General features: G+C 51.8%; 6 protein-coding genes across 6 annotated transcripts; 1 reads left to right on the top strand and 5 right to left on the bottom strand.

Moving 5' to 3' along the window:
* Positions 1-2,618: 2,618 nt before the first annotated feature.
* Positions 2,619-4,007, bottom strand: BP01DRAFT_360692 (uncharacterized protein). The gene is made up of 2 exons (XM_025575970.1): positions 3,845-4,007; positions 2,619-3,766 (listed from the first exon to the last, which is right to left on the bottom strand). Exon 2 carries the CDS (start codon positions 3,754-3,756, stop codon positions 3,064-3,066), a length of 693 nt encoding a protein of 230 aa, XP_025427100.1. The 5' UTR covers positions 3,757-3,766; positions 3,845-4,007; the 3' UTR covers positions 2,619-3,063.
* A 3,698-nt stretch (positions 4,008-7,705) lies between these two features.
* Positions 7,706-9,272, bottom strand: BP01DRAFT_349828 (putative RAS small monomeric GTPase; the record flags this gene model as incomplete). Its single annotated transcript, XM_025573768.1, has 5 exons — positions 8,879-9,272; positions 8,673-8,721; positions 8,590-8,606; positions 8,085-8,519; positions 7,706-8,031 (listed from the first exon to the last, which is right to left on the bottom strand). Exons 1-5 carry the CDS (start codon positions 8,931-8,933, stop codon positions 7,706-7,708), a joined length of 882 nt encoding a protein of 293 aa, XP_025427099.1. The 5' UTR covers positions 8,934-9,272.
* A 1,945-nt stretch (positions 9,273-11,217) lies between these two features.
* On the top strand, positions 11,218-14,127 carry lreA (GATA transcription factor LreA; the record flags this gene model as incomplete). The annotated part of the gene is made up of 4 exons (XM_025578810.1): positions 11,218-11,880; positions 11,952-12,023; positions 12,085-12,523; positions 12,592-14,127. 4 exons carry the CDS (start codon positions 11,218-11,220, stop codon positions 13,881-13,883), a joined length of 2,466 nt encoding a protein of 821 aa, XP_025427098.1. The 3' UTR covers positions 13,884-14,127.
* Positions 14,128-14,185: 58 nt separating this feature from the next.
* BP01DRAFT_360686 (uncharacterized protein) lies at positions 14,186-15,765 on the bottom strand. The gene has a single exon (XM_025575969.1). It carries the CDS (start codon positions 15,551-15,553, stop codon positions 14,315-14,317), a length of 1,239 nt encoding a protein of 412 aa, XP_025427097.1. The 5' UTR covers positions 15,554-15,765; the 3' UTR covers positions 14,186-14,314.
* Positions 15,766-16,612: 847 nt separating this feature from the next.
* On the bottom strand, positions 16,613-21,556 carry BP01DRAFT_377277 (uncharacterized protein; the record flags this gene model as incomplete). The annotated part of the gene is made up of 6 exons (XM_025577002.1): positions 16,613-17,563; positions 17,619-17,919; positions 18,652-19,955; positions 20,022-20,233; positions 20,283-21,129; positions 21,422-21,556. The coding sequence occupies 6 exons, from the start codon at positions 21,554-21,556 to the stop codon at positions 16,613-16,615; spliced, it is 3,750 nt and encodes a 1,249-aa protein (XP_025427096.1).
* A 2,224-nt stretch (positions 21,557-23,780) lies between these two features.
* BP01DRAFT_306601 (uncharacterized protein) lies at positions 23,781-25,910 on the bottom strand (the record flags this gene model as incomplete). The annotated part of the gene is made up of 2 exons (XM_025572244.1): positions 23,781-25,179; positions 25,261-25,910. The coding sequence occupies 2 exons, from the start codon at positions 25,908-25,910 to the stop codon at positions 23,781-23,783; spliced, it is 2,049 nt and encodes a 682-aa protein (XP_025427095.1).
* Positions 25,911-26,155: the final 245 nt, after the last annotated feature.

Genomic DNA, 26,155 nt, shown 5'->3' with positions numbered 1-26,155 from the left:
GGCCTCAGCGTTCCCAGACCGCAGCATCAATGCTTCGTGCTAGAGAGACTATCTATCTAACATCTATCTATCAGTCGTTATTGGGATCAGGCCAACCAGGACTCGTTGGGGCTTCCACTAAAAGCCCTAGTAAGATGAGTGGACGCTTTGGGAGGGAGTCATTGTGTCTGGATGTGTTGCACAAACCAACCAGTGTCTGATCGTCCGTCCATCATCACAGACACTATTGCGGCTTAGCTTTGGCGTTTAAGACTTGAGCTGATTTCGACAAGAGCAGAAATCATACGATACGGCATCAAACAAGTGGTATGTACAGTTGTACATACAGTACAACCCCGTACATCCATAGAGCTCGGAGGGCGGACACCGTCAGCGCCGGCTTACTGGTCGCCGCTCGGGTCGGTCACTACGGAGTGTGGAATTCCGTGCCGAGAGTTGTTCCGCTGAGTCAGTATTTACTTTGTAACTAGTGCATGCATGCATAACTACATGCTACTCCGTAGGTACTAGGTATCAAGGTACTCTGTAGTATATAGTTATGACAATGTGTACTAGTGTAGGTATGTTCACCAGAGAAGGTAAGCTATGCGAAGCTTGTAAAGGCAATCTTGCTCTTCGCATGTCCTCCTCCGGGGATCTTCATTCATATCATCCACTGCGGACTCCGAAAAAGCCCATCAACACGGCCATGTAACTTATACACTAAATAGTACATAGTCGCCGACTCGCCGACTCGATATACAATTGGTCCCTGCAGGGACGGATTTTAATCGCTCATCCCGTTTCGTGAAAATTCCCTGAATAGCATGGTGAGAGATGGTCAAGAAAGAGTACTGTTTCTCTTAATTTTGTATCCACCTATAAGATCACTCTTCACCCTCGAAAATTGACTTGTCTTTGTTCTAGACGCGAATCGAGAGTTCTGTTTCGTTTTTTCTTTCTTGTACTTCCCCAGGAGGCTGATTAATGATTCGGAAGCTTCCAGTGGGTTGGAAAATTGGATTAGTCAGGACGATGCTGAGGTTGAGAACAACCAAAGACGGTAAACTCCGAGCCCGTTCGGTGAAATTGGGTTGGAATCGACCATGTGATCGGGCTCTTTTCCTGTTCTTTCGCATTTTCACCTCTTTCACTAATTCTCTCCAGAAATTCTGTTTCTCTTGTGAGGACGCTAAATCAAGAGGAGCCTGATCTTGGTACCTGAGTGGCTCGGTTGAACTGATGAGGTGGAAACCGATTGATCTCCACATTACCACATGAATACTCATATTGCAAGCGAGGCTACTGTTACGTGGAAACGCTTGTAGAGATACTACACAGTAGACTTTCCGTGAGGGAAGACAGAATGATCCAGAGCTCAATCAGATGGATATGATGCTCCAGACAAGTTATTAATCGTCTCAAATCATAATAAACTACTGAGTAGTAGTGCATTGTGTAGGTAGGCTACTGCAAGAGTCTGCTGTCAATGCCGGTTCCGAAATCCGTTGATGCCTTGGCAATTTGTAGCTGGCCTGTCCACAATCAATCAATGCTCAAGAGTCCCTCGCCCAGCCCATCAGGGGAGAACCCAAGGTGGGTGGGTGCGCTGGTGCGGAACTTAATGGAGCAAGGGATATGACCCAAGGGAGAGAGGAAAGGAGATGTCAAAGGCGCCAAGTCCACAAACATAGGCTAATGCACGTGGATCACGGACTTGGGAATGGAACTGGTGGGATCGAGAAACCTCCGTAGACCGGAAGAAATTTTTTCGAAACAAGGTTTTTTGCAGGTGAATCCTTTGATGGAACTGTGGTCGGCATTACGGATTGAGCAATCGCTTGTCTTTTCGTGTCTTTCTTTAGAACACTGTGAGGGTTTCGGGACGAAGCATAGGCTGGAAGAGGGATGAGGCCGTCAAGCCAAGGCGACATACGGAGTATTAGAGAAAAGAGAGAAGGAAAAGAGGATCGCTCCAGGAGTTCGCTTGGGCTGGGTGCGGTCTATCGATGGTGGAGACTGGACCCTCCCCTCTCTTGCTTTTCTCATCATGATTTAACATTTTGAGTACTGCAGCTGGTACGAACTCGTCGTCCCTGGGGGACGGCTTTCGACATAGCGCAGGATGTAACAACCTCGTTATTGGGTCTATGACCTCGAACATTGACAAATCACGCGTGTGTCATCTCAAGAAATGTGGATTGAGGGGTTCAGTGCTCTCTCCGTATAAAGTATGAAGTTAAACGAAAAAAGTCGGAGAGAAGCCACGGAGATAAGAAGAGGCTGACATCCATCCAGCCCTCCCTTTAAGTCTAACGAAAATAATGACGTCCTCCACCGCCGGATTTAGTCAGGGCGGGCTCCCAACGTCATACCTCCGTGTATGTACTGTACCTGGGTCTGGCCATAATTCGGTTACTTCTCGGTGGTCAACCTAGAAGATTTTTTGTGAAAAAAAAAAAAAAAAAAAAAAAAAAAAAAGAATAAAAGTCAGAATGAAGGTGAATTATATTCAGGTGCTATATAGGATATGAATTAGAATGACTGCAATATATCCAGTACCCAGAGCCAAGACACCGATATGGGGGGGGGAAAAACAAATGACTCGAGGAAAAATGCACGCCGAATAGTCAGCCCAGCCAGTCCCGCCACTATTTTGAGACGCCAACACCAGAACACCAAGGCACCATCATCATCACAAACCCAAAACCCAAGATCCAACCAACCCACAACCAAGACCCAATGTTATCCTTGAAGTTTCAAAGTGGCTGAATTCAAAAGGGCCACAATAAAGATTGGAGGTAAAAGGAGAAAAAGGACCACATCGAGGTGAAAAACAACAAGGAAGCCGTAGGTTATTTCCACAGCAACGGATCGAATGAGGCCAACCACTTTAGAGAAGAAAGAGTCGCACTGTTCAGTCTGGCCACTGCTCTCCGCCATGAGTGGGAGAGCATTCGATCCCAGGAAAAGAGACAGTGGCACTGAACAAGACGCTGGAAGGACAGGGCATGCATGTATATGTTGTATATTTACACAGCTGCCGCGTCACAGTGGTTGAGACTCTCCCCATTTAGAGGATCACTAAGTAGACGCGATCTCAGCTGCGTTTGCATTCAGGAACTGATTAATGTCTTCGTAGTCGTTTTTGGTATCCATATACGATGAGGTCAACATGCAGCTCATGGGAATCGACCGGTTGAACATAGGTGAAGAGACCTGCTCATCGAAGGAAAGGTTCGTGTAATCTGAGGCCCCTATCAGGTCGATGTCATCAAAAGAGCCGAAATTGTTGCTGGGCCATTGTTGCGGGGTCTGAAGTGCCAAGGGGTTGACCACCCCCTGCATGGACATGGATGCTGCAAATGCGGGATTCGATGGGGTTATCTGCGGTTCGGTCTTGATCGTGGGTCCCTGGGCACGAGGAGCGCTGAATGTCGTGGGTGTGGGCGGCATCTGATGAGCAAAGGGATCGGAAAACCGAGTGGGAACAGTGGGCGATTGCGCGCTGTCGGAGCTTCCATCGGACGAATCTTGGCGTTGCATGTGTCCGGCGTTCTGAGTCCATAGTTCCTGCTGCATTGCCTCCGTGCTCTCCTCAAAGCGCTCGCCTTTTGTCTGGTCCAGAGCCCCCAGTCGAGTCAGTAGATCGTGCGTCAGCGGATGGCCGTTTGGCTCGCATTGCAGAGGTTCGCCAGGCCAGCCGTCGCCTTCTGTGGCTCGTCGGTAAAGCTCTTGGAGTCCGTAGACTAGCCATGCCTGTTGCTGTTCGAGCATTTCAACGTATCTGCCACTCAGAAGTCAGCTCATGATTCAGGGATAATTGGACTCGTAGCGAAGGCTGAATGCCAAGGAACGCGCTCACCCCTTGGGGTACACTTTGTCGTGAGCCTTCTTTCGCTCGCCGAAGACACAGATGGCATTATCTGTCCTACACCGACCACATGGGTTGGCTCCGTCACACTGCGCCAGGTCAGTGCATCAGGCCACAGCTGATGCGTCGAACCATGGCTTAGCTTACCTTGGATTTCTTCAATCTACACCGATCGCATGCCTTACAAACCCTCTTACGAACGTTGCCGTCCGAATGTGAGTGGTCTGAGGTCGGTGACGTTTGTCGGGCTGTCATTGTGTGTGTGTGTGTATATATATATATATGTGTGTGTGTGTGTGTGTTGGTAGGTGTGTAGGTAGATTATACTTTCTCCGAAAGGAGCTCCTCAAATGACAAGGAGCGCAGGAGAATAGAGAGAGGAGATGAAGGAGGAAAAGGTAAAGATAGAAGAATAGAGGGGGAACCAGACGAGAAGGATGATGATGACGGCGCCCAAGCCCGGTGGTAGAATCTGGTAGTTAAGTCGAGTAGGTCGCTAGCTTCTCGTCTTCTCTCCTTCTGAAAGATTTAGTGCAGTAGACGTTGTACTGGTTCAAGTGTCGACCCCGGGGGGAGTTGGTTAAGGTTGACCGATGATATAACGATTTTGGGAAAGTAAAGGTAAAACCGATGTAATCAATCCGACCTCAAGCCTCTGAGCCAATGTAAGGCGCATAAGTTGATGGAACGCCGAGAGAATAAGTTGGATCGAGCCAGAACACTGGGTAGGGTTGCAATGATCCAGAGTCGGTGGAAATCAAGTTAATCGAGATAGGGTTAACTGGGCAAGTATATTTGGAGTGGTAGTGTAGGAGAGGGGATCCGCGCAAAGGAATGAGCTCGAGACCAGAACTCAAGGAAGTAAAGAATAGAAGGAAGCTCTTTAGAATTCAAACATAAGAAGTGGAAGGGAGAGGAGAGGAGGGAAGGAGGGCTATTATGGAAGAATTATCATTATTATAATGATTTGAAATGGTCTAGTCCGCATCTCAGTAATCAAGTAAATCGAAGGATGTTTCCAGCACGGGTCATCCATCGTTTTACAATTTACAGGCAACGGCTGTAACGAGTGACCGAACCAGACCAGCCCAAAAACCCACATCCTCCCCCGCCCCCCCTCCCCTTTCCGGTGGAGAATTTCTCATCGGTACAGTACCAAGTGCCTTCTATGTAGGTTGAAAGATCATGAATACAGAATGAATATTTCTGACTGACTGCATATGCACTAAGCTGATAGTGAGTTGAGTTATTTGCTGGTCAGGCTGACATCACCTTGAGCTCCTTCTCCTAACTCAATCAAGTACAACAAGCAGCTCTCCCGTTAGCCAAATAGCCCTTGGTCGTTCGTTCGGACGTTGTATAAAATAATGCCACCGATACGTCACTGTAGGGTATCCTTACCTGATACGAATCCCGGATAACGGAACGGGAGCTGCAACTTTGCGCGAGGCAGAGGCAGATTGCCTGAATCGGCGTGTCGCGGGCCTAGCCTCGGACCCCGGGGTGGTGAAATCCCTTTGGCTCTTCTAGACTTGGGGGAGGGAGGAGCCATAGAATATTCCCCCCCCCCGTTGCGCCCATAAGTTAAGTTCTTCATCCCGTTACATGATCACTGTTTCTGGTTCCATCTTCCGTCCCGTGAGGGTCTCATCACCCAGATGAGTCAATACCGTTCCGGTGGATCGGGTGGAAAATCATTGCACTGAAGCCGTATATCCGATAGTCTGTTTTGGCTCCAGAGTGTATCCCAAGATATGAGCACTCATTTATTCGAGAACTTCTTGCGCAACTTAGTTCAGGGTGAGATCAAGACGGGGGAGAGAATTGACTACCAAGTTCTTTGGACAAATGGTGCTAACTTATCTAATTGATCTAATCGTGGTTGACACCTTGGGTAACTAAGGTATCATCATCCATGCAGAGGAAACATTACCAGACTCTTACCGGGGCCGATACCTGGTATACATGACAGGAGATCGAAAAAAAACATGTCTAAGATTTACCACCAGGGTATGACATCTCCCTCCTGCATAAGCTCGGCATTACGGCACAACAGCCGTTCTTGAGAGGAAGCCCACCTGGGCAGTTTTCGGCAGAGTCATGCCGAACAGGCCAGAAACCGGGAGCTTTCGATGCAGGATGTCTTACTGCAACGGGGTTGGGTTCATTGCCAAGGTCGACGATCTCAAAAGCCTTTCGTTTATCCATTCATGTTCATGTTCATATCTTAGTCGTATCTCTCTGTGTAGTGTGTACTCAGTAGTTACTGTACCGAGTAACCAACTTCCTTTCTTTAGTTATTAACTCACGATACAAATGACAACATCCGTCGGAAAAGCTTAAGCCGGCAGCAGTTATGCCAACTGACCCAGTCTTGCCACCAATATCTCGATAAGCTTCGATGATTTCAGACTGTCGTTTGTTGATCGGGGGTTTGTTCTGCTTTATTTTTTCCAGTCCGATCGCTTCGCCTTCTTTCTCCGACAGGAGGAGTGTGGACTAGTCCTTTCTTTCTTTTCCTGCTCCCCCCCAGCTTCCACCACGGGATGAGACCATGTCAGTCCATGACGTTACCATGCTTGATTAGTTCGAACCGATGTCTACCTCATGATTGCGGAATCAGGTCTACTCAAGCTTGTTCATGCCAGTCGCTGGCTTGATTGGATTCTTCCAGCTTCCATATCTTGGTGCAATCAAGCAGCTGTTCGCAGCTGTGGGGTGGTAAAAAAGAGAAAAAAAAGAAGAAGGAAACGGAGGAGAATGGAGTCGGAGTCGTGTATAGTGTGGAAATTGACTTTGACACTGCGCCACTATTGATGGCTGATGGATTGTGATTGTCTCGTTGTCTCAACCTGGGTAGTACTTTGAATTTTTCCCAGCCTTGCGATCAAAATCAATGATCGAAGGACCTCTTGGACTACCGAACTTTTCCCCTTCACCTCCCCGGCTCCCTTCCTTACTAACCTCCATACTGCTCCCCTCCCTCCCTCCCTCCCTCCCTCCATCGCTCTCTCCCTCTCTCTCTTTTCTCGCGTGTTGAAGATCATCTCCAGATTCACCCGTGCAGCCTTTCTCTTAATTGGGTAAATCGGACATGCTTCATCTATGTGTAAGTGGGTTATCATCTTGATCATCGTGTCTGGGATGTCGGCCCACGAGGGATCGGCAGGTTGGGGAATGCATGGCTGATACAAACAGAATCATCAACGAACTACTAGAAATTTACCTTACCCCGGGGTCTCCCCAATCTCAAACACGCAGTTGAGGACAAACATGGCTTGAGCAATTCGCTTTACGAGTCTAGAACCCGCCCCAATGGAGCGTGGTTCTCCAAAAAACCATAGCGTCATCCCGCGTTCCTTATCCGAGGGGTCCCACTCAAGCAAAGAGACTACCTTACGATTTGAGACACAAATGAACTCCAGCTTAGGAAGAAGACGTCTAGGCCGGATCAGCGCATGAGCAGTCTAAGCACTGGATGACCTGGCGATCCAATGCCGGCGATAAGATACGCTCAATGCCCCGGTCCACGATCTGGACTCACCTATGACCTCATGCAGCCACGGTGTTTGTCGGTGCATTTATTACACAGTACGCTCATAATGGGCCCATTGCTCAATGGCCTGCATGCTGTCCATCTCGTCATGAGCTAAGGGGAAACTTTTAACATCCTCGAATGACTCGTAGTAAAATGGTCTTTGAAGGGCTAGAGCAACCTGGAATCTTTATTCAACAGCTATCGTGGTAAGAACATGTAAGACAAGGGTATATGAATATAATACACGCATTGAACCGCAATAACAAATGCAGGCAGCGGAGAGATCCAGCACGGCTGGCCGCACGAACACCAAATCAAAAACACCATATTCGTCGCCAGGATCTGGCTGCTGGACGCTTGGGTCGCTTCTCTCGTTCTGATGACATGTTCGAATCGGGCTTGTCATCATAATGCTTCGCAGCCTGCCCTTGATGGACTCGTTCCCTCCGCCGAAGCCATTCCAGCCCTCGCTTTCGGGGTGCTACATGCTTCAGGGACGGTTCCACTGAGGGAGAATGAACGATGGTGCTAGCCGTGGAGTTTACTTCTGGAACCAAGCCGCTGCTTTGAGCAAGCTTAGGACTCGGGTTTGTCGTTTGATAATGAAGTTGGCGCGCCTCGACCACTCGGCGGACCAATACTGAGATGATGTTAGAAGCTGCACATCGAGACCGGATCAGACGGAAAGCTTACGGGCAAATGTCTCTTCGATGTTGACCATCTCGCGGGCACTGGTCTCCATAAAGCCGCAGCCATGCCTACGGGCGTACTCCAAGCCCTGGGGAGCCCCGATCACCCGACTCTCCTTCAGGTCGCATTTGTTGCCGGCTACGATTTTGACGGGAGGCGGCATGCCTACCTGCAGGCCTGCCGCACTGTCTCCCAATTCTTGTCGGAGACGGTGACATCGTTCGGCTCGCTGTTCAGTCTCGATCTCAATCATGTCCATGAAGTAATCCAAGGCGTGCAAACTGGACTGATTCGTGATATCGTAGACAAGCAGAAAGGCATCGGACTTCAGGTTGGCAGCCGTCCACAGCCCACGGTACTCTTCCTGGCCCGCCGTGTCGGTGATGGATAAGAAGTAGGGGACTCCATCCACAACACGCGTGACAGAATAGGAATCTTCTGCAATGTCCCTTGCGTGTTAGAGAGTCTCGGGTTTGTGTCTCGGACAATGATAAGATAGGATTTTTACCGATTGTAGGATCGTACCTGGCCCGGGCACTTGGATTAGTGGGCGTTGCGCATGCAGTGACACAATATCCAGTCGGTACTTACTCATGAATCCACTGGCTGCGCACCAATCTCAAAGTGATGGAGGATTTCCCTACACCGCGATCAGTCTAAGCTAGGGTATAAAGATGATGACAAGAACCATGCACACGCGAAACGTGGCAGCGGAGGATTTTCCTCTTATCGCCCCATCAACATTTTCAGGGGTAAATGATGACGGCGTGGGGGGGGGAGTGGAAGGGTTCACGTACCGCATCCACCATCTCCACAAATTGTGATGGAGATCTTCTCCGGGGACTCAGTCATGGTGGTGAGGGTCACTGACTGAAAGTCTCAGAGGATGTGGGGTGCGTGAAAATAATAGTTGGCAACCTGAATTGAAACGAGATTGAGAAGTTGGCGGAAGAATATAAACGGAGGATTGAGAGATTAAAATAAGTGATCGCCCTACTCAGTGGGCCCAGTGAAACGTTCAGCAGGAACTCAGGCACAGGAACAGGGTTAAATGATTTGAGTCAGGCCAGGCACGAGAGGGTGTGAACGGAGAGGGGGGGGGGAATACTATCAAGTAACTAGAGAGTGTTACTACTACTGAATGTCCAAACTATACAATGTATACCTACCGTTAACGAGGGGTGAATGGGCAAGTACATGATTCCCTTCATGATGTGGCATAAGGAGTAAAGGGGATTAAGAAGGGGACAGACAATTGGAAGGAGATTGGCATGGAGGGTACAGAGTACGGAGTAAGTTGACCAGATTTTGCATAATGAAAGGGAGAGCAGAGGGCAATGCCCCCTTAAGCTGAGGAACAGGTGAGTGACTCTTTAATACCATTTGTTTCCGCAGCTATGATTGAGAAACAAATTGATCAGGACAATTGCATCCGTTGGTAATGACAGGAGGGGAGGGGGAAGAACAATGACTTATAGGCAGGGAAGGGAGGGAGAACAAGGAAGTTTTGTTCTGTGCATAGATCTCATCCCCATCCTCATCAGTGTCATGGGACAAGGGGGGCATGATGCCCCCCTGGGACGCAAGCAGCAGCATCATCATCATCATCATCATCATCAACAACATCAACAACATCATCATCATTAGTAGTAGTATCCTTGTAAGTATGTGTGGTGTGGTCTGTCGAAATGTCAAAGCAAGCCAGTGTCCATACTCCACAGACTCAGCTCTGTCTATCCCGGTTGCCTCTTTTTTCACCCGAACTCGCTGGTTGGTCTCTCCACTCTGCAATCTTGGGTGGTGGTGGATGCATCCAAACTGACAGATCAACTCCGCACTTTTTGGTGTTCTCCCAGACTGACTCCCACCAGTTGCCTCCCACCGCCTTCACTTTCCCTCTTCGGGTCACATTCGTGTTTCTCTCTCTCTGTCTCTCTCTCTTTCTCTTCCGTCTCTTCTACTGCTTCCTACTTTTTGATCATCATCATCATCATCATCATCATCATCATCATCATCTTCTTCTTCTTCTTCTTTTTCTTCACCTCCGGCTTCAATCTCCCATTTTCTTCCTTGTTCCTCATCCCAGTCGAATTCTTTCCGAGTGATTGACATTGACAAAGGTCCCCAGCCACTGTACCCTCAACCAAGTGGAGCGGGGGTTGACGACTACTTCATTGTGGGCATTTCCATGCGAGATGTCGACTAGGCTGCCAGTCATCGTCGACAAGATTTCTTTTTTGCCCCTCCTCCTCTTCCCGACTTTATCTTAGCGCACACGCTCGCCCTGTGCCTCATCTTCCAATAATACTAACTTATAGATCATTTTGCTATTCTCTCTCCCTCTCTCTCTCTCTGTCTGTCTGTCTCCGCCTTTCGCCCTCGCTCGTTCGTTCGCCCGTTCGTTCGCTCACCCCAATTTTGCTCTTGTGAATCCCCCAAAGGGCTGATAGTCGACTTCTTATATTAAATTCCCCCCCCAAGAACATGGGTTGACTTGACCATTCATCGTCTCCCTTTCCCTACCCCAGTCGATTTAGTATCTTTATTGTCCTTATTGTTATTATTTTTATTATTTTTTGGCTTCTCCATCAACCACCACCCCCCATTCTGGCTCCCCTTCCTTTTACTTCTTATTCTTCCTCTTTTTCTCTTTCCGTCGCCTCCTCTCTTTCCTTCCTAAACTTCACCTAGCTTTTTCTTCTCTATCCTCTTCTCTCCATCACCCTTTCTACGCCACCCCATCATCGACCTTTGTTCTCCCTCTCATCGCTTCTGCCGCTCCATACTTTCGGATTTGGATTTACATGGGGCCTTTTTGAGTCCGGACCGACCTTGTTTGTCCTCCCTGCGCACTGCCGCGGCCTCGATGCGACTTTCCCATTGGCCTGCCGCCTCATCTTGAATCGATCGGACCTGGTCCGTCGACTGCTTGAGTCGTCGGCTTGACCCCCAATCCGCCATGGAAGGCTTCGACGACACCTTCTATCAGGCACACTATCCTATCCAGGATCCCCAACTGGGTCCTCAGCCCGCTTATTCTGACGCCCAGCATGCTTCCATACTTCCGCTTTCCTACCCCAATGCCGACCAGTTTCAATCGGGAACTTTTCCCTACCAATCACACCCTACGGATTTTATGTCCACCGGTGCCTCTGGGCCCCTGATTCCATCCCATCCGGATGCTTTGGCCCTGCAACAAGCCGTTCTGCACGACCATCCCCCGGGCGCGACCCAGACCCCCGGTCTGGCCGGCCACTTTCAGAATGCTTCACTCCATGCTTACGATACCATGTCTGGCACTGCCACCGGCCATGGCATGGCCATGAGCCTGGAAGCCGCCAATGGTTTTGTATACGATACCTCCACCTTTCATGCCACCTCCACTGGCGCCTTAGATCCTAATCTAGAACACTACCCCGCGGTCCAGCGCCCCTCTATGCCGACCCAAGTCATCGATTTGGACCCTTCCGTACCTGGCGCGTATCCCATCCCTCGAAATCCACCGGCGCTCGCGCCCACCTACTGGACTCCCCCCGTGGCTCAGGCGTTCAACGCCCCGGTGCAACCGCAACCGCAATCTGCAGTTGCCACCGCGCCCAGACCTTCCTCCGAGATGCCCTCCACATCTACGGCCCGCCCCGCGCCCGCGCGCGCTCAGACCGGCTCGCGGCGGGCTGCCGCTACTGCACAAGCGGAGGTGCAGCAGCAGGCTTACCCACAAGCCTCAAATGCTACCGGTTCCCATCGCTACATCCAGCCAAAACGGCCTTCGCCAAAGAGTAGGTCTTGCTTTGTTCTAGTCCTGATCATATCGGATGACTGATGCGGGTTCTTGACGTTTTTTCAGCGGCCTTGCCACCACCGCCTAAGACAGAAGCGAGTAACGACTCTCCATTTTCTAGCATCTACTCCAGTAGCGGCTTTGATGTCATGGGGATATTGGTAGGTTTGGACTTCCGGCTCGCCTGCTCAACGCCACACTCACTGTTTGTTTCTGTACCAGGCCCAGGTAGTGTCCCGACCGGACGCCAAAATCAACATTGGTGCGGTGGACTTGTCCTGTGCGTTTGTGCTCTGCGATATCACCCAGGAGGATCATCCAATTGTTTACGTCTCGGAGGCGTTTGAACGGCTCACCGGTTACACCAGTGATGAAATCGTAGGCCGTAACTGTCGGTTCCTGCAAGGCCCTGATGGGGTGGTGTACCAAGGCATGACGCGGAAGTTCGTCGATGAAAATACCGCCTTTCGCTTTCGGTCGACTATCGAAGATCGGAGCGAAATTCAAGCCACTATCATCAACTACCGGAAAGGTGGACAACCGTTTGTGAACCTAGTCACCATGATTCCGATTCGATGGGGCGGGCCGGATTACCGCTTTTACGTAGGTTTCCAGGTCGATCTGGTGGAGCAGCCCGAGGCCGTCACCCGGCGAAATCCCAGTATGAGCCCTTTTCTGTGAAGATAGCGCGCTGCGCTTTGGAGCCGGACTGACTCGCCTATTCTGCAGATGGCACGTACATGATCAACTATCAGCGCAATCAGTTGCCCAACTATGTAGTCCCGCCTCCAGATATGTACCGAGTCAACGCGCAGCTGATCACCATGTGGGCACCTGAGCAGGTGTCAACCATACTCGACAAACTGAATAGCTACGTGCCCGTCTATCGGAACGTGCTCAATCGAATGCTTGTGGAAAACACGGATGACGTCATCCATGTCATCTCGTTCGAGGGGGAATTTCTCTATGTGTCCCCGTCCTGTTCGAGGGTCCTGGAGTATGACGCGGTCGAATTGGTCGGGAAAGGACTTTCGGCTGTGTGTCATCCCAGTGATATTGGTCCTGTGATTCGTGAACTTCGTGCCTGCATTACCCCGGAGCCGGTGAGTGTGGTTTACCGTATTCGCAAGAAACACAGTGGTTATGTCTGGTTTGAGAGCCATGGCTCGTGGCATATTACTGACCGCGGGCGGCAATATATGGTCTCGGTGGGTCGTCCTCGGGCCGTGTATGATCTTGATTCTGAGGCTGTCGTTCGTCACGGGGGTCTGTCAGAGAATGATCTTTGGGCGAAGCTGTCAATGTCCGGGATCATTCTCTATATGTCATCGAAGGCGCGGCCGGTGCTAGGGCGGTTTCCGGAAGATCTAGTTGGGAAGGGCATTCAAGATTTCATGGGAGCGGACACGCGACCGCAGGCTCTACAGGCGCTCATGGCCGCGAGGGCTGGTCAACAGGTCTCGTTCAATCATAAGATTCGTCACCGCAAGGGCCATATGCTGCCCGTGCAAACCACAGTTCTACCTGGCGATGCGAAAGAAGGGGTCCCTCCTTCTTTCCTAGTAGCACAGCTACGCTTCCCTAAGACAGGAACCGACGAATCGGGATCTGGATCGACGGACCCGGCATTCATGCCGGCCGGAGTAGATCTATCGGGATTGATAGGGACCAACCGGTTGCCGGCAGGCAATCAGCAATTGGCATCTTTGGACGATAATACGCTGTTCACGGAACTGGCGCCCACGCGAGGTTCTAGCTGGCAGCTCGAATTGCGGGAGTTAGAGAAGCAGAACCGTGCACTGTCGGACGAGATGCAGCGGCTGATTACGCGGCGGAAGAAGCGTAAGCGCAAACAAAGCACTCTGATGGTGGAAAAGGTGTGTTCGATGTGTGGGGCCAAAACCACCCCGGAGTGGCGGCGGGGGCCCAGCGGCAACCGAGACTTGTGCAACAGCTGTGGACTGCGCTGGGCGAAGCAACAGCGGAACCAGGCGACGGCCAACGCGGCCCGTGCCAGGTGACCACATGATGAGTGATGACTTGTTTTTAATTGTCTTGATCGATTGTTGAATATCATCAGTTGTCTAGCGGCGGCTGCTTATGTTATTGGAAAGTTCTTTTGAGCAGCTGGTTCTGAGGAAAAGGAGGGATGTACATTGCTGCGGGCGGCGTTCTTGGTTGTGTGTGATGGATCACTATTGTATGGTAGTGGCCGGGGTATCTGACTTGGATAGCAGATTGTGGCCAGACCTGCAGGCAACAGGCATGACACCCTTTTCGGACTGTTCGGTGACTTAGTGTCTAGTTTGTATAGCAATGACACCTGCACATATTTCGACGGTTCTGTGGATCGACTGGCTGTAGATCCCAATGGAACATGTACTCGATACGCATACTATGCTACACATGTAGTACCGGAGCCTGGAAAGATCTCATGACTCCAGGACCCCCCTCACCTCTTTTGCAGCCACTTCTCCAACCACCGTCTCTCTTCCCTTTCCACCTCCCACCCGTCTCTTCCCACCTCCGAGAAACCCACGCCAACCCCGCCGCGTTCCTCCACCGCAATGCGGACCTCGGCCGCTTCCATGGCCTTGACCCCGCCACCTCGCCGGATCAACTCGTCATCTATCGCCAAATACTCCAGATACCGCTCCAAGCGCCTCTGGTACACCAAGGGCACCGCCCACGCCGGAGCCTCATGCGACCTTGCCAACCCGAACACCGCACACGCTCGGGCCACTGCCTCCCGATCCTGGGCCATGCTCCTGCTGATCAACAACCGCAGAGCGCTCATCTCCTCCGCACTGCCCACCGTGGGCGCCGTCACCGTCCCGCGGCCCAGCAGCGCCATCTTCTTCCGCTGCATGCGCTTCCCGCGCTCCTTCTCCAGCTGCTTGGGTACCCGACACGTGCGCGGGGTGACGGCATTTCCCAGCGCCAGGGCCACGAGAGGGGTGAATTCGCCACAGACAATCAGAAGCAGGGTGAAGGGGATCATGCGGCGGATATCGTAGGCGGAGCGGTGGAGGAGCTGGAAGGTCGAGCGCGAGATGACAACTGATTTTTTGTTGTTGGTGGTGGTGTGGTGGTGGTCGCCATTGACTGATGACGATCCTGTTTTCGTCGTCGTCGTCGTCGTCGTCGTCGCCTTCAGCTGATCTTTAATCGCTGGTGGTAGCGATGGGGAGGTGGGGAGATAGGCTGACAACCCCAGGCTTCGGCGGAGGGGCACCGCGGCGCGGTAGTTGTGGTAGACATTCTTGAGACCGGTTTTGTAGAAGGTCAGGTAGGCGCGGCCGATGGCGATGTAGTATTTGAATTTCTCGGCGGGCGAAGTGGCGGAGGAAGTGGAGGAAGAGGAGGAGGGGGAAGAGCTCAGGGCGGAGGGGAGGAGGAGGTCTGCTGGACGGGTGCTCGCCGGGGGATTGATGTCTGTTGCAAGGGTCTGGGTGGCGGTGGAGGAGCGGGAGGACGGAGGGGAGGTGGCGGATTGAGAGGATGGAGGACGGGCGTGAGATTTGGCGAGGGTGGTGGAGGTGGTGGAGAAGTCCTGGTACTTGGGATGTTGGTCTAGCGGTTGTTGTCGATGGCGGAGGAAGACAGTGAGGCTGGACAAGGAGGTTGCAGGTGGTGGTGATCTTGCTCGGAGGAGCAATTGAGCTCGAGGGGCAATGGGAATCACCGGCATTTTGTTGTATCGCCAGTGAAGTCCAACTGGGAGGGAGCAGAGTAGGTTGATGATGGGGCTCAATGGGAGAGATTGAATACCCGAATAGCGTGATGGAACCGATGGAGAAGGGGGATGAATGGTATCTCGAAGTGGTTTTGGACTCTGAACGCGACGCGGCAAGCTTCTCAGGCGCCGAGGCATCAACATTCGTCATTGTCTCAATCCACAGCCACCACAAAACCACCGCTGCTTGGAATCAACGCAAGAAATCTTTTGCCAAGGGTAATCTCTCTCCAGCTACGCCTTGCTCCTATGGTTCAAGGCATTTTGTAATTATTAATCTATTGAGAGTTATACTAGTCTATAATAGTACTAGTATGCCATAGTAACTCATTCACTTCCATCGACAACCCCATGAACTATATATACATGACATCGCCTCCTCACTACAACACCACAATTTGATACCAAGATGAAAGCACCACACTTTCTCAAGCACTTGGTCCTGAGGAACCACGACCAAACTCACATTTCCACCCAACCCGCCACCATGCCCTCCCCCTCACTGTCCGATAACCTTCACCACCCCCAGCCGCCCTCCTCCTAATCGACAATCAAGCCGTCTTCACGCACCCCGCGACCCTCGAGGTCATCCACGTCTTGGTCCCGAGGAGCATGAAGACCCGAGGGCTGGGGCCGGGGTATCAAGGGAGATGGATCAGAGGACCGGCATGTATGAAGTAACCACAGATGATCAGGGCGGATCCTCTTGGTGGAAGACGCAGATGCAACTGCAACGTGGGACAAGGGGGGCTTTGACGCGGAGACGGTGCATGCAGTCTCGTTGGCGAGCTTGGATGGCGAATTCGCTGAGGTGATAGGGACGGAGGAAGGGGTCAAAGCATTGAGGAAGAATACATAGTCCTTTTAGTCTTTCTTTTTTTTTTTTTTTTTTTTTTTTTTTCCTCTTCTCTAGTTCAAGCCAACGAGGGTATAGAAGAATAAGGAAGAGCAGGCACAGTAGGTGTAATGAGGTCCAAGGGAACAATAATCTCCGGGTGTGGGCTACAGCCTCCTCTACAATGGGACCTCCACAGCAATGATATGTTTCGACAGAAAACCGGTCACAAACAACATTCCTGTTTTCTCCGCGGATGTTTTGGGCTCCATCGGAAGTAACAGGGCCGTGCTGGCAGATCGGATATTACTTCCGTCGTCCTCGAAAAGAAGTCGCTTCTCCCATTCCGGGTCCGTTGCGTCTCCGACATGACGACGTAGATGCCACACCATGACGCCCTCTTGTGCGTTCGGGTCAGAATGAGTGCGAGGCAAATCCACGGCCCGCAATAGACCACCAACCACATATCCGCTGGCGTCGTCCTCGGGAGTGGCATAAGGGTCGTGATAGTAGGTCGGGTTATCAATCGTGCTCTCGAACGCAAACTCATCCACGACCGAGAGCGTGCGGTTGTCGCGGTTTGCCCAGGCACGATACATGATACCTCCAGCGGCACTGGCCAGCAGCATTTCATCCTTGGATTGTCCATGTCCCAGTCCGTTGAGATTCTGGAAACCCTGGGATGCTACGACAGCATCGATGCCTGTAGCTGCATCTCTCGACTGCAGATGATCGACTTTCACATGAATGACGTTGGTCCATTTTGCCAGGGGTAGTATATCTTCGACCGTGCGCATCATGCCTTCCCGGTAAAAGTGATCATTGGTTACGTAGATTGAGTGTAGGCTTTCGGCGTAGATATCGTTTGGCGTGACAATCAAGGGATGGAAAATCGAGCGGACATGACGGACGGCGTTCGACCCCAAGACATGATGAAAGAGCTCAATTTGGGAGCGTGCCTTCGGAACGCCTTCAGTCGAGGGGTTGTCGAAGTAGTCCGGATTCGACAGATGGTTGATAGCATAGATGTAAACCGCATCTGCGCGGTCCGGATCGGCAACAAGATCAATGCCATGCGTAACAAAGGGCCCGGAGAAGTTGTCGAATGCAAGTCGCGTGGACTTGAGGGTCTGATCGTATGCGATAAGCCTCGCATGACCAGTTTCCCGGGTGGAGGCGTCTTACCTCGGGATCAATGACGTGAAATGAACCCGTCGATTGAGCTGGTCCCTCCAACTGTCCCAGTGGTGGAAACCACTTGAATCGGGGCAAGAAGGAATCTTCACAGGCTGCGAAGATCTGACCCGAAGGTGGGTAGTAATGCATATCCTCGCATTGCATAGTGTCCTCGATCGTGTGGATTTTGTGGGCCTCTGTCAAGACGACGTCGATGGCGGCTCGGAAGACTCCTATGACAGTGAGCCAGTGACAAACGGGGCCATAGAGAGTGGCCGCCATCAGGACAAGGATGGCGAGATTGAGAGAGCTTTTCATCGTGCAAGAAGGCACCCGAGGCTATCTGGTGCCGCCAGTCTCGTTGCTTGTGACGGCGTTATCGACTGAGCCGGGTGTGCATACGTATTGGAATAGTCCCAATTCTCGTGGCAACGTCCAGGTGGCGGAAGGAGGAGGAGGAGGAGGGGGAGGAGAAAGGAGAATGAAGGTGAAGAAGAGGAAGAAGAGTAGGCAAGGGACGAGGGACCAAAAACACTGATCAGCACTTCATATCACTTGAAGAGGAATGCGGGGAAGAGGGTGGAGATCGCAGCCTCGGTAAAGGCACGCTGTGTACTGTAACTACAGGGCTACACAGTACTCCGTACTACATGGAAATTGGAGTCGTTTTCTGGAGAAAAAGGTTACTTGTCAATCTGAGAAAAACTGTGAGTTGAGTCTCTTACTATACCTAATTTCATACCATCCCCGCCCCAATTGTCCTGAGGCTAGATGCATGTCTCTTTTTCCTTGACTTACAGAACCCCGAATGTGAAAATAAGACACCAGGTAAAGGAATCAAAAAGTAAAAAGAAAGTGGATAATGGAACTGGAAGAGCAAAACACCCCCAAAAGCACCCCACCCCCCCGAGGCATTGTCCCCACTTTCATTCGGCGCTCGTTAACTCCGGCCAGAACCCAAGAAGCCCGTGCTTTGGAAATCCCCGCAAATCATGACAGGTCCACTGGTGTCGTGAAACTGCCTTGGACCAAGCTAGTCTACTAATGCTGAGACTTGGCCTCCAGGTACTCTTGGTCGCTGGCGTCGAGGATGTCGTACTCCTCATCTGTCAGGAGACCAACGTCCGTCTCATCATCCAAGGTCAAACTGTCCATGTCATCCAGCACATCCAGCTCTGAGCGGTGAGACACCGAGCGAGCTGAGGGAGCCGTGGTTGCAGCCTCGTGTGTACTCGACTCCGGAGACTCCTTCTCCAGCTTGGGGAAAATCATTTGACTGCCAGTGAGTTCGGATGAGCCTGCCTTCTCAGCAGGAGCAGCCTTGCGATCTTCCTCCACCGGGGCCTCGTTCACCTCGCGAACTTGAATGTCACACCACAAACGGTGGCCGAACGGCATCCCGGTAGGTAGCTTGAGCCGCCAATAAGAGATGGCAGTACCGAGACGGCTAGGTGTCTTAAGGGTCACTGTAAAGTCGGCACTTTGACCAGGCTCTAGAGGCTGACTCAATTTGTTGCTCTCCATAGCTGCGGCGATGGAATTCAGGCTCAATGGGTGGTTGGTGTCCACATTGAACATTGAGTCGCCGCCAACAAACCGCACATCTGTCCCAGCGGGCCAAGGCGATGGACCGGGGTTGAAGAGAGTCCACGTCTGCTGGAAAAGTGTGTTAGGGGCCATGACCGTGTCGTCAGGAATTGTGTCACGGATAAAAAAAGCCTGGTATCCAGACGCAGAGTCCACAGCCAGAGTTGAGCCCGGCGCGGTATGTGAAACAGGGCTAGCCTCCTTCACAGATTCTGCTTCCTTCACGGGTTCTGCCTCCTTCACGGGTTCTGCCTCCTTCGCAGGTTCTGCCTCCTCGACAGCTTGCTTCACTGGTTCGGGTGCTTCCTGGACCGGAGGCTCAGGTTCACCCAGAGTAGCAGATTCTGTTGAGACAGACTTCGGAAGACAATCGCCGAGCGTAGTCACTCCTTGCTCGGCCTCATTGAAGGTGCTGATCCGAACATCACGCACCGGCGTCTTGAGCATGAGCAAGGGGTGAGTTCGATTATGCGTGTTTGTCGGATGGACCTCGCAACTGGCGCAGAAATCGGTATCATGGCATACGGAACACTTGTACCTAGTACCAGTGATGAATGTAGGGCATGACTTGGCTCGACACAGGGGACCGTCACAGTAAATACCGTAGTGCACCGCGTGATTGGTCAGAGGTTCAGCGATTGAATCGTAAATGGGAGCGAAACGATGACCGGGGTGTTGCTGAGACACCTTTTTATAGCACTCGTTGCAATAATCCCAATCCGGGCAAGTCAAGCACTTGTGACGGACACCGATAATACGCTAGGCACAGCTGTTAGCTTTCTCTAATCGACGAATGAGGATCAATCAGAAAGAGAAAGACGTTACCTTCTCACATCCATCACAGATCGCCGCATGGTGATGGTGACGTCCGGGGTTGCAGCGTGACTGGACAATACTCTTCAAGGCGAACTGTCGGTCCTCGACCAAGGCAAAAGTGTGGGCGGGGTGATGACCATGCGAGTCTTTCAGTAGGCATGTGATGCAAAGGTCATAGTCAGCACAATCGGCACACGAGACCATTTTGCTCTCCTCGGATTCTAAAGCAGGTCAATATCTGATCGGATTGCGTGCAGGGACGCGATTTACCTTTGAGGCAGTCATTACAGATCCGGACGTTGCTGAGGCCTGGCGCCACAGAGGCCGGAGCCGGAGCCGGAGCTGAAACCGGAGCAGGAGCCGGGGCGGGTTCAGGAGAAGGCTCACGAACTGGTTCTGGCGCAGGCGCCATAGGCACCTCCTCGATATCATCGACAGCGACCTTGCGGGGGGGAACTGTCTCAGTGGTACTGATGGTGACCTGACCGTCCTTGACGACCCGTCTGATCAACCAGTGCTCTTCGTTGAGACAGGTAGCCCCGCTGTTCACACACTGGGGGCAGAGATCGTAATCTCCACCGTCACAAATGCTGCAATGATAGTGTTCATTGGGAATGGATAGACCGCAACGGTTGCAGTCGATGCAGAACACGCCACTAGACGACGCATGGGACACAGCCGGGAAGTGAGAGTGGTTGAACACGAAGTCGCGATAATTCGGCTCAGGAGTAGGCTCAGCACCCCACTGAGTGGTCTGAGTCTCTACTGGCATGGGACTGGCCAGGTCGTCGACCAAGTCGGTTGCTGATGCGGAAGCTGTAGTAGGCAGAAATTCAGCCTGGCATTCCGGAAGGGGAGAGCCTAGAACAGTTTCAAGATAGTTGTATCGAGAGGTATTTTGTTGTTCTTGCGGGATTTCCTCCGTCGAGGGCTGAAGGACAGTCTCATCGATAGTCGTGGCTTTGATTCGCAGCTTGAGTTTGGCTTTGGCAGCCCGGTAGAGCTGTTTGTAAACGGCCGGGTTCTGGCTGTCCAAGTGTATATAGGAGCCAGCACTGTCAGAGTACCGCTCGAAGACCACGTTGGCGTCTTCTGGAACGCTGAGAAGTTGGCGGAGCTACAAGCGAGAAAGAGATTAATATGTGGTGAGCAAAGGTCGCGAGACTGGTACAAAAGACTACATCCTGATTCCGGGATGGAAAAAAAAGTGATATGGGAATCGTGATGACCCGGAAATGAGAAGGACACATAGTTTAGGAAATGACAACCTCAAAGAGGATGGCTCCCTCAAGGGAAACACAATGGACAAGAGAGAGCAACAGCCAAAAGCGGAAAAGGGTTTTAGAATTGATGGGGAAAAGCGGAAGAGCTCCGGTCGGCGGTTAAGTGGGTGGGGACTGAAGGCTTACATTCTGGGGTAAAGTGCGAGCTCCAAGCTCTTTCAACGGGATTTTGAAGCGGCGAGTGTTCTCATTATACAAGACCTTGACAGTGATCAAGGTACTGGGGCCCACAGCTGGAGTGGGAGCAGTAGGAGTGGCCATGATGGTTTGATGAGAATAATGATGAGGATGATGATGTCCGACCGTGTGAAGCTTTAGCTTGGCGTCGAGATAAGAAAGTCTGGACCTGATGGATCAGGCAGCACGGCAACGCTAACGGAGTCCAGGAGCGCTCAAGTAGTAGTAGTGGTAAAGCACGAGACAAGCACAGAATCGACCAAAACAGCCCAGCTGAGATGGAGTTGAATTATGGGGGAGAGGAAGATGGAAGTGTAGAAGAGGAGAGCGAAGGAGGAGGATAGAAGGTGAAGGGGTGGCGTGGGTTGGTTGATAGAAGTAGGTGGTGGGTCGAGGGTGGTTGTGAGAGAGAAATGAGAAATCAAGGAAAGAAGAGGCAGAGAGAGAGAGAGCCAGAAGAAGATTGATGGGCGAGATGATGATGATGATGATGATAATGATGATGATGGGAAGAGATATTGGTGGTGGTGGTGGTTGTTGGTGGAAAAGAAGATGGGAGGAGAGACGATGACGGAAGAGTAGAAGGGGAGAAGGAGAGGAAGAGAAGGAAGAGAGGCCCAGAGGAGGAGAAGGGCGGAGTTAAAGAGGGAGAAAACGCAGCTGGAGGTCAGCTGGTGTGAGAGCAAGCAGTTGTTGCTGGGCTGCATTCGGCCGAGGCGGTGAGCTCTTCATCCTTCACTGCATCCTTCTTACTATACCTTAACTAATTTCTTAAATTGACTTAAATAAATGATGGTCCACTCAGCCGTGACGCGATAACTACTAGTTATGCTTCTGATCATTGTCCATTTGACCTGACCAGGTACACACAGTACTTGATCTTCCTCAAGTTCCTCCTCGGATGATTCTCCACTCCTTGCTATCATCATTGTCTATCTGTACGGCACGGATCTCCGGGTCTCTTCCACTTAATTTACCCCAACACTCGGGGACTCCACAGTATCACCCAAGTACTCCGTACCTCCCAGGTAGACTGTACTTCTTTCTGTGATCTCTCTCCCGGTGGATCCGATATCTGCAGACTGAGGCATTGCTGAGTCGCATCTCCATGAGGTCTAAATTTGGACTCCTCCAGGCTTCAATTGTCTATCTCTTTGGCGCAGTATGATGTTATAACTACCGACTGGGCGAACGATACCCATGTTTTTCTTCTTCCTCCTCCTCCTCCTCCTACTGCTGCCGGGCTCGTTTGAACAACCGGCGCTGACGTCACGCTCAGATGCCTGCCGAGGGACAACCCAGCAAATGCTCTTGTCGATACGAGTACTCCGTACATGCTGTAAGTAAGTTAACTAGTTCATTATGTCGGCATACGTCTTCCTGCGGTTCCCTCTTGCATCATGCGACCCAGAAAGAATTAGTATACTGTGTACAAACATACTCCGTACGATGGACGCTCCTTGACAGTAGCTGGGCTTTCGCCGCCGGAAGCTTGCCACTTTCCCCTCTCGAACTGACAGGCTCCCATCAAACAAGCTTAGCCGCCGATCCATCCAGTCTCTCCCACCACTACTAACTTTTTAGGCATCAACACTAATCAAGGTTGTGAGTTTCATTCAGCTCGTGCACACTACACCCTCATAGAGAGACCCTGGAAAGTGGACATGCGGGCAAGTCATTAAAAAAAAAAAAAAAAAAAAAGGGGGCCATGGCCATTCATCCACTGCGTGAGTACATTGAACAGAAATGGTATCCGTACAATGGAGGGAGTGCTGTCCCGCAGCCAACGAGCATAGAGACAGTTCCCCCCCCAGAAATCAATCAAGAACAAAGAAAATGGGGAAAAGGCAAGAAAAGAAAAAGAAAAACAGCAAAGATATCAAGAATAAGAAACGCAGAAGCTTATAGTATGATGGGTCAACGAAGGGTAAAGGACGAAGAAGGGCGGAGATCACAAGATTCGCTAGTAATGCAGAAAAGCCTAATCTAACCACAACTGAAAGACAGTCCGAACGGCGCAGTACGCTCGGTAAGCCTATGCCAGCAAAAGATGAAGGCGGAAGAGTGAGCATAGGTCAAATCAAGAAGAGTCGTCGCAGAAAAGAAACATCATCAGATTTTTGGAAAGAAAGTATCAGAAGAGGCGCATTTCCGTGGGAAATGAGGATCAGAGGTAATAGGCGATAAGGGATAGAGGGACCAGTCCACCGAGGCGGCAAGGACGGGTATGTGAGGGGAAGGATTTTTGGGGAATTGAGAGAAGAGAACATGACGGAGATAGGCCGTACGAAGCCTTCCTGTGAGGGACTCACTGTGAGGCATAATAAACACCGCTTTGAGACTGGGGATAATAATAAGTTGCGCCTGGAGGTGTCAACATCCCACCCATGCCTACCACCCCACCGGGCCCGGGAGCACTAGGCACACCGTATGCTGAGTTGGAATACATCTGATTGGCATCGTAGAAGTACACCGTCCCTCCAGCTTCATGGGCCACCATCCCTGGCTGCGATGCTTGTTCACCCGACGCAGGCGCCGGCGGCACCATGTAGGGGGGCCCATGTTGTCCTTGCGGAAAGGGCAGTGCAGGGGCTCCTGAACCATTTGCCGCGTTGAAAGTGGCATATTCCGCACCAGAATTGGGATAATAGACGGCAGTGGCCTGGTAGGATGCAGGATAAAATACCTGAGGCTGTTGGAATCCGTAGGGTTGAAAGGGCTGGGCATGGATCGCGCGGTCGGGGATGTGCGACACTGGCGTTGCAGACGCTTGAACAGCAGCCGCGTGGGTCGAGGCCTCCGGACCGTAAACGGGCCCATTGGCGGGCATTGGCACCTGGTGATGGAAGGGCTGCTCCTGCTGGGGCTGGGGCGTATTGAAGGGGAAGCTTGCCGGCGTCTCAATGTCGGCAACCGAAACGGCTTTTTGAGGCCGAGGCTGGTGCATCGGAATGGGAGCCGGGCGGCTCTCACGATACGCAGGGGGCAGCGGTAGAGAAGGCAGAGGAGGGGGCACTGCCGAAGGAGCGACCACTGGCCCAGCAGGAACGTGTGGGATTCCTAGGGGCGGTCGCGGAGGAGGGAGGCGAACAACCGGCTTTCCATTCTCAGCGGTGATGATGGTATGCCGGGAGAAGACCGAACCAGCCGGTGAGTGCCACCCTTCCTGTGAGGGCGGCTTGCCCAAGGATGACCGTCGACTGATGCTGACACTGGGGGCATACGCCGAACTTGCATAGATACTGGGGCGTCGCCCCGTCATGAAGCCGCCACGACGCCCCCGAAATGCCTGTTGGTTCGGCCGCAGCGCCCGCGGGATGAAGATGAAAGACCGTTCTATAGCGGGGAAGATATATCGGGGCGGTTGGCCCGGAAGCGAGATCCGGACAGGCTTATCGCGACGCAACGGAGGGCGATGCTGGGGAAGTCGAGTGTGTTGTCTTTTTGTTACTGCCGGATAAGAGATGGGCTGCTCCATGCCTGGAAGAAGAACAACCACAGGCACGTTCCCAATCAACGTAGTACTTGAGAAAGATCGGTTGGGTGGTGATGATCTAGGGGCTGTGGGAACAGGTCGCTGGGGATAGTTTGAGAACCCTGTTGTAACAGTTGGTGCTTTGACTGTCGTCGACGAATGGTCTTGAGCAACGGTATCGTGGAGATCATGAGCCCACTGTCCTTCGCTTGCATCTGGCTTGATGTTGTGCCTACAGCTTGTTAGCTGGTGATGTTGTTGAAGGGTGAAAGCGACCGGGCTTTACGAGAGGGGAGGATGGGTTTTGACGCACCTGCGCACATTACCATCCACAATAAGTCCATATGGTCTGGTTTTGGATTTCATGGAGGTCTTGTGACCATTTGTCACGGTGTCGCCAGAGCGCTTTTCATGAAGAAAGAAGCTCCCTCGCGTGGGCATGACAGCAGAGTTCTCGTCCTTGTCCTTGGCTATGAATTTCTCTTGCTCGCGGCGTTTCTTCTCGGTAACTGTCTCTCGTCTCGGTTCCGATGGTGGTGCCGATGGTGTTCTTCCCGTCGAAGGATCTAGCTCTCCTCTGAGGTCATCGAAATGAATCTCTGCCTCTCGAGTGTTGTCTTCGGATAGTTTCATGCCGTTCATCATGGCCTCAGTGTCCGACATGGTGCCAGCAACAAGCCGTTTGCCTGGAGAGGACGAATGGCGACGCCCCCGTTTCTGGTGTACTCTGAGCTTTCGACGACTGGGCTGTGAAGCATGAGGGTGGTGCAATGGTGTTGGGAGCCCGTCGTCGCTTTCATCGCTGCCTTCACCATCGGCGTCATCGTCATCTTGATGGCTAATCACGGAACCTTCGCTGAGGGAGTCATCCTCTAATTCGCCATCCAATGAACCCTCATCTTCACCTTCCTCATCTTTTCTCCTTCGGCGGCTGGCACCAATGTTGTGACGTCGTGGAGCCATGTTCGAATGGCTGTAATGATCGGGACCGATAGGGATGTCGGAAAATAAGGCGAGCTAAGGGGCAGTGATCGAAGAGCGACAACGAATTGCAGGAGCCAGAGATTGCAGGTGGAGGTGGTGGTAGGTTGAGGTTTAATGGTGGTTGGTGCGTGGGAGGACAGAAGTGAAGGCAAACAATACGGGTTCAAGAAGAATAGCGGTAGTAGCACGCATGTGAGAAAGAGAAGTTTGGGGGAGGGGGGGGG

The sequence above is a fragment of the Aspergillus saccharolyticus genome (assembly GCF_003184585.1).
Source record: "Aspergillus saccharolyticus JOP 1030-1 unplaced genomic scaffold BP01scaffold_52, whole genome shotgun sequence".
Taxonomy (NCBI): Eukaryota; Fungi; Ascomycota; class Eurotiomycetes; order Eurotiales; family Aspergillaceae; genus Aspergillus; species Aspergillus saccharolyticus.
Note: the sequence above shows the minus strand (reverse complement) of the source record. Positions and strands in the feature narration are given on the sequence as shown.

What these genes read in the sequence shown, in the direction of transcription:
- BP01DRAFT_360692 (XM_025575970.1), bottom strand. Translation starts at nt 3,756, where the DNA reads ATGCTCGAACAGCAACAGGCATGGCTAGTCTACGGACTCCAAGAGCTT.
- BP01DRAFT_360686 (XM_025575969.1), bottom strand. Translation starts at nt 15,553, where the DNA reads ATGCCGGTGATTCCCATTGCCCCTCGAGCTCAATTGCTCCTCCGAGCA.